The 14,326-nt window shown below is 43.6% G+C and overlaps 1 protein-coding gene across 6 annotated transcripts in view; it reads right to left on the bottom strand.

The window, feature by feature from the left end:
- Nucleotides 1-1,884: 1,884 nt before the first annotated feature.
- LOC147614517 (F-box/LRR-repeat protein 15-like) overlaps nucleotides 1,885-14,326 on the bottom strand; it is a 95,828-nt gene continuing 83,386 nt past the window's right edge. For 3 of the 6 annotated variants that reach the window (XM_086781072.1, XM_086781071.1, XM_086781075.1), the window contains 4 exons: nucleotides 3,180-3,769; nucleotides 3,019-3,082; nucleotides 2,840-2,926; nucleotides 2,399-2,701 (listed from right to left, as the gene is read on the bottom strand). In XM_086781072.1, coding sequence (XP_086637198.1) covers nucleotides 2,579-2,701; nucleotides 2,840-2,926; nucleotides 3,019-3,082; nucleotides 3,180-3,769 — 864 coding nt within the window. In that variant the 3' untranslated portion in view covers nucleotides 2,399-2,578. Of the gene's footprint in view, nucleotides 2,022-2,131; nucleotides 2,344-2,398; nucleotides 2,702-2,839; nucleotides 2,927-3,018; nucleotides 3,083-3,179; nucleotides 3,770-14,326 lie in introns of those variants that run through there. The other 3 variants (XR_015263143.1, XM_086781073.1, XM_086781074.1) reach the window with 3 other exon arrangements.

Below are 14,326 nucleotides of genomic sequence, written 5' to 3'. Positions count from 1 at the left end.
ATCTAAAAATGATGCAACATATCACAATGGATCATTAGTTAATTGCATATTACAAGGTGTGGTGAGTGTGTGTGCACATGTGCATGTGGGGGGGGGGGGGGGGATGTGTGTGTCATGTCTTATTTATTAACCCTATTGTGAGGAACTCATGACACTCATGGTGTACATTCTCATAGCTCCATTTGATCCGAGTTGAACATGTAATAATACACGCACGCGTTTCATGCATACTTGTAAAGAATATAGAATTTTAATAATACACACATGCATTTAACATCATGCATACTTGTGAAGAATACAACATTTTTAGTATTTTCTTCTGCTAATCCACTCACAGGACTCTTCAAAGCTTAACAAACCCTAGGTTTTTTCTTTAAAAAAATATGTTAAGCACATGGAATGAAGGAGCACCCAAAGCAATCTATCAACTCTTGATCACTTTCAATTTATCCATGTTTTCTTAAATTGCCATTCATGGGGGGTCACGATGAATTTAATGGTTAATTCCATTAATAACATTGGTATGTTTTGACATGCTTGCTTTTTAAAAAAGCACAACCAAATAAGGTGCGTGCTTGCTATTAAAAATAGCACATCTTTTATCAGTAAAACATGATTATTACTTTTAAATTTAGATAAAATTGAAGATTTTCAATACCCCCTATCCTCCTCAACATGCCACTCCTTAGGATTAGTCTTCAAGGTAATGCCATGCTAGTCTAATTAATAGAATAAGAGCTAATATAACCCAATAAGGAGGAAAGGGCAACCATACACAAGACCCCGCTAGGAAAGGCAATATCTCCAATGTATCTAACCACCATTGCTGATGACCTTTATATGGATTCTAAAACCATACATGCGATCCCATTAGGGAAGGGCATTCTCAATGCATCTAACCACCACAACTGATGACTTGTATATGGATTTACTAGAACCACGGCCCAAAGATTTCGACCTGTTGGATCTTGGATCGGCCAATACTTGCTTAGGAACATAGAGCATAAAAATGGCTAGGTCTAGGAGTACATTGCAAGGGTTTGAAGCTTTCTTAGCAAATACCTGCAAGATGGGCAAAGCATTGAGGTGGTGCTTTGAAAAAGATGCGAATGAAGTACATAATCTAGAATACTACTTTGATAGGCAATCAATATGGATCATAACAAAAATATTAATGATGAATATGCCTCTACTTCGTCAACATCAAGTAACAAAAGGCAAGAGTCATGGCAAGAACCACACAACCAATGAGTGTTCTTATGGTAATGGTACTCCAAGAGTTGTAAGGAATGTGAATCTTGAGGTTGTGAGTGTAAGGAATGTGGATCTTTGGGTTATGAGTAGAAGACGTGAGCAAATATAGTATTACAAATTATCCTATCCAAAAGTAATAACCTTGATGGCTACTAGACCTTTCATTGGAGTAGTGGGTCCCCCTTGTGCATACAATCACCCAATCCTTCTATATAAAGGCGTAGGCTTATTAGCATTATTAACATAAATATCATGGATTATTCAACTTTAGAGCCTCATAACCAAAGTTACGACTAAGTTTTAAGAAGGGCTTTTCAAGTAAAAGCCATTTCCAAGAGCTTGTGGTTAGCCTTAAACTTCCCCTTTTGCAATCCATATTCGATGGCCTATTCGATGGTCAATTCAATAACCACTAATTTCTTCACGAGTACTAAAAATGCATTTCATTGTCTTATTATCAAGCTTAGTTTTGCGTTGTGCTAGCGCGCGCGCGCGCGTGTGTGTATATACATTAATTGAAACAAGGTCTACAACATGACTGATAAAGGATATGATGAGTGTGTGACTAGAAGCTTCATAAAGCTTCATAAATGCAGTCTCTTCAATGTGGACTCCACTACAACACGCTCATAGGCTCATGATGAGAATTACCTATCACGGAAAATACCTACAACACTGATTCAGAAGGGTGTGCAAGGTTCAGGGATCGCAAGGGCATCTCTAAATAGAACCGAATTACGCTCCTTTAATCGTCTCACTAGGGAAAACTAAAGAGAAAAGATAAGCTACCATTACAATTCTAGCAATTACAAACCATTACAAATCTAGCAATTACAAATCTAGCAAGGTTGCCAGACTTCAACTGCTTGGCTTGACCTCGGGAAAAATGAGAAAATGCATTCAAAACAACATTATACACTGAACAATGAATCCAAATATGTGCAAAAATACAAATGAAGAGTAGCTACCATACCAATGAGGTGATAGCTCAAGTGGTGAAGGTGTTTGCCTGGGACCAAGAGGTCCTGGGTTCAAAACCCCCCTTGGTGCTTCCTTGGCGGCATCGCCTACGGGAGGATAATTAAGCGCCTACATGCAGCGGAAAATCAGTAACTATGCGAGGATCATGGGCCTGAGGCCAGTCGGGGGGGAAAAAAAGTAGCTAGCATATGAGTCATTGAAATGAATATCTCTCGGCGAGAATAACTTTCTAGAGAGACAATGTCACTCATGATTTTTACAGAGAGAAATCACTTGTGAGTATTCAAAAGATTGTCAACCTGCCATACTAAAAAAATACTGCCAAATGGAAAATTTTGGCATACTAAAACTCGAGTGGCAGGTTGTACTTTCTATAAATTGTAGAGTGATTTGCTGAAATAGTGTTCAGAAGCCGCTTCAGCCTAGGACATGCTGCACGCACTTGGGCAAGAGCCTCAAAGGTTATCTGCAAATCCATACCCCCCAAAAAAAAAAGCATCAAATGCTTCACTTGTTGCAAAAAAATGTGAAACAATTTAGCTTCATGCACTAGCTCTCACATCACTACTATGGTTACAGAAGTTCAGCTGACAGAAGTACGTACCTTCGCACAATTACGAATATCCAAAGTTTCCAGAGCACTGCATCCTTGCAACACACTTTCTAGTATAGACTCTTCAATGCTGGAGGCCTGCAAAACACAGTTTAACACAGGGGTGCTTGACATACAAAGAACAAGCCAAAGTTCTGAAAAGCTAGCCAAACAAAAAAAAAAGTCATGACCTGAAGCCAGAGGCTGACAAGCCGAGGGCACTTGATGTCTAGCTCCTCTAAGGCAGTGCAGTTGCTGCCAAAAAGTCATGTGAACATGCCATTAGCTCTAAGGAAAGGGAAAACAACCAGCTTCAAAACCTCCATAATGAAAGATCCCTCCATGCACTAACCTCAGATTCAAAGAGGTGAGATACGAGCACTCTAGCCGGACTTGTGTGATGTTACTTGAAAGGGAAAGGTTCAAGGAAAATAAGTCCCGAAAACCAGTCACATCTGTAATGATCACCTTCTTTATATTGGGGCAGCCCACACAATTCAAATATTGGAGAGCATGGACAGGGACTAAGTCTTGTTCTTGCACCACCCTTTTCCACAAAATGTTCCCAACAATGTCAGATTGAGACGTAGACCCCCCTGTAAAACCACCCTCTTCAACTTGCACCTCAAGCTGCTGGGCACAACTCTTAGCTTGCAATCGTTGATGCGCTTCCTCCATGCTTTCAACCTTTGTTTTCCCTTTTACCATTGAAAGCTTCCAAGCCTGTGGCTTGCTCTCCCAGTCGAGATCGTAAAGGTTGAGACAGCCATTGAGGTTCACATGGGTCAGGTGGGGGCACTGACTGAGAAGCCCTTCCAGTGCTGCCTGCCCAAGGCTTCCATATGACAAATCTAGCTCCCGCAACTCCGGTAGAGTCTTCTTCCCATGAAGTGAATCTAGTGCAGTGTCAACAAGGTACTTGCATGCTAGCAATCTCAACGTCTGTACAACAAATTGGATAAAAGGAACAAATCCATATGAAATTAAAGGCATCTAGGTTTCAAGCATTACCACGAGACTAAAAATTTATATGTTCGATTACAAGCACCATTCCTAACAATTCTTCATGGTAATATTGAATAGAGCACCTTAGGGAGAAATACCTCTTCTATAAATATGTATATATCAGAACGTTAAGCGTGCATGCATGTGTTTTTGCGTGTAATGTGCATGTGTGTTCTGAATAATAGAGTGGCAAACCATATGGTGGTGTGTGCGTGTTTCAAAGTGCACTTGCACTTAAATTTCCCTATAAAATAATGGAGTGGTGATAGAGACCCTGAGGGAACACGTATGTACGTGAACATTCACGAGGAAGTGTTTATGTACATGTTCTATGACACGCCTTGGCAATAGGTTGCTTTATAAGGGCTTGAAAAGCTGCATGAGAAGGTTGTGGAGAAGGTAAAAGGAAATGGATTGACAAACTGCATGCATGTCACGTGCACACCTGTACGCTGTTGTACTAGGGTGCCAAGTGGCCATTCTAGTTAGCCAGTACACATCGGATACCTTTTTGATGGGCATTGTGCATGTTGTGAGCCCTTGTCCAAGGACATGTCACCAGGCACCATCTAGGTCTAGGGTCCAGTCAAGTGTCAAAATTTGTGTAAGCCGTTACCCGCTTGCAAGCTATAATGATATACAGGTGTCCCACACATTTATTAGACCCATGGTCAGGTCTTTTAGGAATAGCATTGTCTACTTGTGCGAAAGCCTTTTTCGTCCAAGGTCACTAAGCAAGGCAACAAGATGACTACATATGCATTTATAGGATCATGGGTTAAGGCCAGTGATAGCCCAGGGGCACCCATTTGGTGCCAAAATACCAAATCTGAGGGGCAATGGCCGATCTGAAAAAGGCCCTGTCAGCCTGTAGCAACTTGCCGACCAGCAATCATAGGACCTATATATAGGTGCCTTAATGCCCATCATTCTCATCTGCAAGCCTCTCAACCTTATGCACAAGATTCAGCCTCAACGCAAGCGATTGAAGCAAGACACAAGCATCAGAAGCCTTTTTCGTCCAAGGTCACTAAGCAAGGCAACAAGATGACTACATATGCATTTATAGGATCATGGGTAAGGCCAGTGATAGCCCACGGGCACCCATTTGGTGCCAAAATACCAAATCTAAGGGGCAATGGCCGATCTGAAAAAGGCCCTGTCAGCCTGTAGCAACTTGCTGACCAGCAATCATAGGACCTATATATAGGTGCCTTAATGCCCATCATTCTCATCTGTAAGCCTCTCAACCATATGCACAAGATTCAGCCCCAACGCAAGCGATTGAAGCAAGACACAAGCATCAGGAGGGATCTGCAGGGCATCTGTGTTTCAGCCAGCCATGTTGGTTAAAATGATGGTCATCTTGCCGATGAGGTGATAGCTCAAGTGGTGAAGGTGTTTGCTTGGGACCAAGAGGTCTTCGGGTCAAAAACCCCCCTCCTGGTGCTTCCTCAGCAGCATCGCCTATAGGTGGATAATTAAGCGCCTATGGGCGGGCACCCGCGGGCGGTGAAAAATTGGTAACTACGGGAGGATCTTGGGCCCAAAAGTTTTATAATGTAGTTATGGCGGCCGCCACCACGGCAAAGCTATAGGCCTACATCCACAGTGATTGCCGAGGATTGCTCACTTGACAAATCAAGTGAGGCACATTGAGGATAAGCTCACCTAATTGAAAGCTTGTTGGCAACATTATGATTGCAGCATAGTGTCACATGGATGGAGTGACATGGTGAGTCACAAACTACCAAGTCCCCAACTATACTTCATGTCAATGTTTTCTGCAATCTTTCATAAAGGTTTGAACTTTGTAAATTTATGATCTCTTCTCTTTCTCTAATGCATGGTTTTTCTATGGTCAGCAATAGCATCACATGATAAATATTTTGGTATCTTGTACTGGCACCTCGCTTGAATATTACTAGGGAGTGGATTTATGGCCACATTAGGCAGGCCATTGAGGAGATTAGACCACAAAATGTGGTCCAAGTTATCACAGACAATGGCTCCAATTGTGTCAAGATGGTGAATTTGTTGAGAGAAGTTATTGCAAAAATGCGACATGCTTACTTTGCTTCCTCTTCCGAGAGAAAGATCCTATCCACATAGGATGTCTAACCACTCATAAGAATGCGGTTGAACCAATGTTGATGATCCTTGTATAAAGGATGCAACATGTAAGAAACCATGTGAATTGGTTTATGAAACCAATTCCATCTCTCGGTCCAAATCCAGTGTAGATCATTCATCTTGCAAATTCTAGTCCAATTTAGATTCTATCTATTTGAAATGTGAATAAGATGTGATAATGTGGTGGCATGTCACTTGCAAGTAATACTAATAGTTAAAAAATTGCAAATCTCTCATTTGAAATGAATCTACAGTTTATCATACTTTCTTTCAGCCTATGCATGTAGTGGTAGAGTAAGATCATTGTACTTCCTTCATGATCAAACAATCTCAAAATGAAGTATAATGGTACAATGACTATCTTTAAAGATGTCGTTTCCTCTCAAAAATTACGATCCAAGATGTAGGTAGTATTAGTGCCGGGTCTCAACTTTGCAGCTTTCTTTCCAAGCCTCCCACTCTTCACTACAAGCTGCCTAAGAACGTCCCTTGTTTGTGTCATTCTAATTATATAATCAAGAAATTAAATCTCGAGTAAATATTAAGATTGCAAAATGAGAATTGAAACAGGAAATGAACTCTCCAAAAAAGCTAACCACTTGCAGCCTACCTTTGGAGAACGAGAAAAAGATAGCCAAATCTCATCTTTGAAGGTTTCACGAGATCATACTATAGCTCTAAAGAGAGCTAGTGCTTGAGTCTTCCTTGCAATGAATCTAATGATTTGTGTGGCCTTATTAAGTGTAGATTACAGCCACCCTAGGTTTTCAATGTCCTCCATCATCAAATCCAAAGAATAGGATGCACATGGAGTCTTGACAATGGTACGATAACTTCTCTTATCTTTAAGCCATGCACATTCTTGCCAATAACTAACTAGCAATGCCATCTTGTAGAATTGAAGAGGAGTCTATCCTCTACATCCACGATCGAGATCAATTCATGCGAGATGTGGCCATGAGGCTGTAGTAACGAAGGTTCGTTGTATCGTGGTGGAGAATAAATGAACATATCACTCACACTTTACAAGTATTGGCTCTTCGAGTTCTCTCTCGGGAGTACACTAATAGAGCGGATGAGCGCATATAAACTATATGTAACGATATACATACAAGAAAAGAAATAGGTTAAAAAATAAAAATTAATCACAATTTTGGACTTCACATGTGGTTCGTTATATGATTATATCACATCAACTAGCTAACTATTTGAATTTGTTACATGTTAAGCACATCTCAGCTTGATAGGTGGGTGTATATAAATGACAACCTTTGCCTCTTGGAGCAACTTAAAGGCTCGGACACCCGTGTTGATAGAGAGGATATGTTTCAATGGAAGGTGAAGGAAATCAATCATGAAGTTCTTAGGACGTTGGAGCTTGGGCTTGAGCGAGGGGAGCAAATTAACTTATCATTTATCCAGAGGCGTAAAGATGAGGACATGGTCTACGATTTTCTTCGAGACGACGGGGGAAGCTTTCAACGCGTCACTCGTACACAATCAAGGATAGTCACGCAAGTATCCACTAGTGCACGCTTGATTGCAGCAGATGATGCACCCTTGATTACAACAGATGACACTTCCTCTACTCCACGCACATACACACGACGAGGTGGCCGTGGCCAAGCTATGGAGACTTTTGCCACACTGGTCATACTCGTGATTCTTTCAAGGAGATGGTGGCAAGGGTGGGGGAGATAGAGCACTCCTCCCCATGATAGTGATTTAGCTACAGATAGTGATGGCGAGAGCTCATAGTAGCGACTCGCGATCGGTTTAAATTTTAATTTTCCATGCATGATGCTAGCAACTGCCAGCTGACAGCTACTCATTTTGAGATCTTGGGTTTTTATATTTGACTATTGACATTGAGATTTTAGTCAGTGAACTTTGAGACTATCATGTGATTTGACATCGTAGATGCAATTTTTGTCTTCACTCTTGCTTGAATGATGACAATCTAGGCTCTTTGATTTCATGTTTCTAATAATGGCTTGAATTAAATTTTAGCTTAACAAAGTGTTTTGATATATTTAAGTTGATATCTTGAAATAGATTTTACTTTAAAAATGCATCTTCATCTTTCTGTTGTCTATGTTATAAATTTGGTATGTGTATATAAGAAGTGTCATTTCGAAACCTTTTCCTTTCGCCAAAACACAAGAAACGAAACCTTGAAATGACCAAACAGATAAAACATTTCATGTTACTATGACTATGATCTTCTTTGTCTAAGAGTCATTGAGCCGATATTCCTTCGACTCCATGCTCTAACCCAAGAAGATGCATTTCTTACTTTTGGCATCCAATATGGTTCTTTGAGCATCTGGAACATGTACATAACATTCACATCCAAAAACTTTCATTGAGTGTGCAACTACAGGTTTCTTACCCAAATAGGCTTTGTAATAGAGTCATCTCTTTGACGGCCTTTGTTGCACTCCACTTAAGAATATACATAGCCGTGTTAACTGTCTCAATTCGAAAGGATTTAAAGCGGTAGTGAACTGCCACTTTATGTCTCTTTCCTTGCAAAACCCAAGGATTCATCAGACATGAACTCTCCTTCTTAATCTGCTCTAAACTACTTCAATTTTATTCATGTCTTAGTTTTAACCAATGCAAGCCATTCTTTGAGCTTTCCAAAAGCTTGATGAGACTTTTCCTTACGAAATCACACCCAAATTCTTTGACTGTAATTATCTATCGATGATCCAAGAATCATCATGTGCTGCAACATTAGTTGTCTCAATGCACACTTCTTTAACGGCAACAATGATACAATGTAAAGGGATTTAAGTGTCCTTGTCATCTATGAGTTGGGTGAAGCATCTTCTAAAACTAGTTGGTATTGGGCATCTAGCTCGTTACACCTAGACCGCTCTATCTAGGGATATATAGGGAGATGCCCGAAAGGCGGGTAGCACTTGTGGCACATGTGATGTCAGTGTGTGCTGCTTGGTCCATCGAGTAGGGACATCTGGATAAGGGCTATTTCATGGTCATCGTCAACGGCAAGGGCCTCTATCCTTTGTCCAATGCAAGAAACTCGTGACAGTGGGCTGGGAGGTAGCTGGAATCTACCTCTCTGCCTCTCTGCATAGGAGATCTCTATGCTTTTGTGCCTCTCTCTGCATAGGTGTAACTCTATACCTCCGCATAGATGATCTTTGTGATGGCAAAAGCGCAATCAAATAGAGTACAAGCATCCCCGATCTGAAAAATCAATGATCCGAGCGGCGAGGAAAGGAAGAAAGAAAGATATATTAAGCATCTACTAAACACCCAATGGGCCTATGAGACCAAAGTGATGTAATAATCTCCATGGTATATGTCATCATGGAACGGAAAATAAAATAGAACAAATACAAACTACATCACTGGAGTGATACAAAACTGTCCATGGAAATTTCATCATGGAATACAAGGAACATCAAACATGAGGGGCTAATGAGTATGGCTAAGAGGTCCCCCTAAACTACGTCATGTGGAGCATGTCCTCAATCTGGAGTTGATGAGGGGATCGTGGCCGATGTCTGGGGTGGGGGGGGGGGGGGGGAGAGGCGGGGACGCCAAGCATGCTAGAATGCGGAAGCCCAGTCCGAGGTAACTCCTCTCGGGCAAGAGGTGTCCACAGCAGCAAGCTCACACCATTGCCAAAAGCCCACCTCAGCAAGTAACACGCGCCATGTTCAAAAGCTCACAATAGAGCAAGGTCACCACGAAATGCGTTTCACTTTGCCTGAAACGCAAAACGCGAAACGCCCTTGAAATGGTTCATTCTTGGCGTCTGCACCAGCTGCCAGCAAGGTAGCACGTTGCATATCATGATTGTATACTCCATGCATATAGCTTTGCATTCTCCTAGTAATAGAGCTCCATCCCCTGCACACCCAGATTCAGCTTTTTTTATTCAGTACTTTTTCATTTTGTTGGGATGACAGAGGATACCCCATACAGGTACTCCGATTTGTCTCATAGGCCGAGTTCGGTCTTTTGGAAGACGTTAATAAAATCTTTCTTTCTTTCTTTCTTTCTCTCTCTCCCGCTACAACTCAAGAACAGATTGGCAGAGCTGAATAAAGTTAAAGAAGCAAGAAAGAATGGCAAATGGGCAATATACAGAGGAGGACAAGCAATCATTAAAGAATTCCGTACCCCACCCCCCTCAAGAGCAAATCCATCCATGGATGAAATATAGCTATTTTTATTTTGAACCTCAATTTCCAACTAGATGCAATAGAACCCATTGTAACTTAAACTCTTAAGAGTCTTAAGAGTTCATTTTGAGTTTATTTTTTTCAGTTTTATGCCTCTTTGGCATCGATACCCAGAGTGGAATGTAAATGGATGTACCTGATCTGTCCCACAGGTCGGATTCGGCCTCCCGTGGACGTTAATATAACTAACTCTCTCTCTCTCTCTCTCTCTCTCTCTCTCTCTCTCTCTCTCTCTCTCTCTCTCTCTCTCTCTCTCTCTCAGCCCCTACACGGCAGGGAATTACTCTCCAGAGAGCAGAGACACTTAGAGCCCGCAAGAGACAGAGGACACCTGGCTTTCGGACACCACGCCTATAACAGAGAGAGATGACAGAGATCAGAGATCAGAGCTCAGTTTCACAGAGAGGGTGCGGAGCGACTGGCTCGCTTCAGAGCACACCCAGGCATGTTCTTCAGGGAGCTGTGGACACCCCCTTCACTGATGTATACCATTTTATACCCCCAGTATGGTACAGGATGGAGCTAGCTAGGTTGCATATCATGATTGTATACTCCATGCATATAGCTTTGCATTCTCCTAGTAATAGAGCTCCATCCCCTGCACACCAAGATTCAGCTTTTTTATTCAGTACTTTTTCATTTTGTTGGGATGACAGAGGATACCCCATACAGGTACTCCGATTTGTCTCATAGGCCGAGTTCGGTCTTTTGGAAGACGATAATAAAATCTCTCTCTCTCTCTCTCTCTCTCTCTCTCTCTCTCTCTCTCTCTCTCTCTCTGTCTGTGCTGGTGTCCATGGTGTGACGCCTTTGCTCCTTCGTTGCTTGCACTACGCACTGGTGGTCCCCCTCGCTCTCTCGCGCTGTTCGTCGCTGCCCTGCTTACACTGCGCACCCGTATTGGCAAAGCTACTGTGCTAACCTGCTCGCGTTGTACACAGGCACACCTCCACTCACTGCGTGTTCCGCCCTACGCCCTTTTCCCATCTGGCCTTGCTGAAGCCCCCTAGACAGCAACTAGGGGAAATAACACAATGAACCTACAGGAGCTGGAGGCATACATCAAGACAGTGGAGGACAACACCAAGAAATTACGGGGCGAACAAAAGAAGGTGCTAGACAGGGTCTTGAACCAACATGAAAAACAGTTGGAAGGCCTCTGCAAGGAGATACAAGGAAAGAACAACAGGATTGAAGAGCTCACAACCCAAGTGAACCACCAGGAAGAGGTGATTCAGATGTTGAAAGCATAGTTTTTTTCATACTCGTATGGAAAATATTCCATACTTCCATACCCGTATGTGTATGGTCGCGTATGGAAAAACTTTTCATACTCCAGCCAAAAAAGAAAATGTTTGCATCTTCTCTAGACATAGAGATTAGTTGTCAACGTGTGAAAGTCACGACGGATGAAACATGGTCAATTTGTGAAAACCATGATAGACCATCTATCATGGCTTTCACATACTTTAAGTCTCTCATGAACCGTACTTTTTTCGTACTTCCATACCCGTATGCGTTTGTCGTATGGTTGCCGTATGGAAAAACTATGGTTGAAAGAGACCCAGCTGCAACAAACAAAAATGCAAGAAGCTACCCCAATGATAGGGGAACTCCGGGCAGAAATGGAAGCCCTAAAGGCTACGGTCAAGGACCACACAGTGGAGGAAGGGGAACTGAATATTCAGGAGGGTTTAAGGACTGACTTGGAGCAGTTGAAAGCTGCGAGTGATAAGCTGCGGGAAGAACTGCAGACCACGAAGAAAGATTGGGTGGAGATGGTGAAGAAGCACAAACCCCCCGCAGAGCATCATACATGAGACTCTCGAGGAGGAGAAACGCAGGAAGGATAGGGCCCTCCATGTGCGAGTATGGGGGCTACAGGCGGGGGCTTCCCCAAAGGAGGATGCCATGACACTTTACCAGATGCTAGGAGTGGACAGGATCGCCCCCCCCTTTGCAGACACATGGAGGGCAGGAAAGGATATGACACGAGAGCGACCCCTCATCATTAGATTCCCTGATGCCACCAGCAGACAGGCCTTCTTAGATAGGCGGGCTGCCCTCAAGGGCACACAGGTGTACATGGGAGATGATCTCACTCCAGCATAGGTGGCACACCGGCGTGAGGCGATGGTGACTGTTCATGAGGTGAGGCCCGCAGAGCACGCAAGTGGGCTATCTACAAGGATGATAGAGTCATTATCACTGAGCGCCGTCCCAAATAGGGACGCGGGGTCTATGAGACCAAACACCTGGGGTTGGCAGTATGGAACTGCAATGGCATGTTGTGGTCGAATCCAGGAGGCTTGAGCGAGATTCTCATAGGCACGGATGTCAATTTTTTTTCAGAGACTCATTAGAGCCCTGAGAGGGGCTTACCATACATCTGCATCTATTCTTGAGCAGGAGTTGAGTAGATGGGCAGAGAGAGAGGGCATACGTGCATCAGGGCAGGCAGGGTTCAGGAGATGGATTCCGTTGTTATTGTATGCTGATGATATTGTGCTGATCTCAGATTCTCCAGAGGGGATGCAACGTCATTTGGATGCATTGCACACATTTGCACAAGACAGTGGATTGTCTGTTAACCTTGGTAAAACCAAGGTGATGGTGTTTAACACCATAGCACAGTGGGTTAGGAGGTCAATACCCACCTTTACATATGGTCAAGGTACATTGGAGTATACAGATGCATATACTTACCTTGGTGTGGTTTTTAGTGGCCCACTATTTTCCTTGAGGAGAGCAGCGGAGACCTGATTGACTAGAGCTTGTGCAGCATTGGGGAGACTAGAGAGCATGTGTTCGCAGATTCAGTTTCAGGAACCTCCAACAAAGCTTTGGCTCTTTGACACTTTGGTCACTTCAGCCATGCTGTATGGAGTGGAGATATGGGGACCCTCAGTGGATCACCACAGCCGAGCTGGTAGCACTGATGGATGGAGACATATGGAGAGGCCCTTGGTTTCTATGATTTCCCGGATGATTAGGGCCAAGGCCTCCGTACCACATGATATTATCCGTGCAGAGATGGGTGCCCCCCCATTGGTAGTAGAGGCACTCACTTGATCAGTCTCCTTTATACATAGCACTTGGGCTCTCCCTAGAGACAGATATGCCAAGGCCTCCGTACCACATGATATTATCCGTGCAGAGATGGCTGCCCCCCCATTGGTAGTAGAGGCACTCACTTGATCAGTCTCCTTTATACATAGCACTTGGGCTCTCCCTAGAGACAGATATGCTCGCTTAGCCCTGGAGTCTTCACGACAGTTGGCATCACAGGGAGACGGATCATGTTGGTATGCACAGATGAGAGCTTGGTTCCAGCTGCATGGCTTTAGTATGGACAGGCTACCTCCATTTCAGTACTCCCTCGATGCACCCTCCCTCTCTCTCACACGGGCAGAGATTACCAGACTTATCAGGCAAGACTTGATTCAGCTGGACACTAGGAGGACATGGATACAGCCGACACACGAGCTTGGTACGAAGATGGCTTTCTATAGAGATCATCTTCTCCTGCTCACGCACGATGGGTTTGTGATCAGACCCAGATACATGGATACTCATCTTTCTCATGGGGTACGGTGTGCTATTGGTCAGATGCGCACATCCTCACACCAGCTAGAGATTGAGACTGGCAGATTCAGAGGAGTACCAGCTGAGGCCAGAATTTGTCAGCTGTGCCAGATGGAGCCAGAGACAGAGTTACATTACATATGTCACTGTCCAGTATATTACGAGATACGAGGCCGTTTTCACTGCCTGTTTAGAGAGGGTTTCGGACCACTTTCTAAAGTCATGAGATACCAGGATCAGAGATGCCTCGGGTTATACTTGCTGGAGCTTCGTAGACATAGAGAGGGTCTCTTGAGAGGGAGGGGATCAGAGGGGGAGAGACACCTACAGAGGCAGATTATAGACGTCTTTCGACCAAAGATTGAGCAGTCACGCCAGCAGGCATTGCAACTAGCCCCAAAGTATAGCCGCACCAGAGGTACACCGATTGATCAGGCTATAGATCTCGGGCGGTCCAGGCGCCCCAAGATGAGAGGCCTATCTCGACAACGGCGGAGACTACAACAGAGGATCAGGACCATACTAGCACGGCATGGGAGACGTCGAGTCAAAGTAC

Source organism: Cibotium barometz, chromosome 42 (genome assembly GCF_041138505.1).
Source record: "Cibotium barometz isolate CiBa-2024 chromosome 42, ASM4113850v1, whole genome shotgun sequence".
In the NCBI taxonomy this organism is placed as follows: Eukaryota; Viridiplantae; Streptophyta; class Polypodiopsida; order Cyatheales; family Cibotiaceae; genus Cibotium; species Cibotium barometz.
This window is presented reverse-complemented; position numbering and strand designations above follow the sequence as displayed.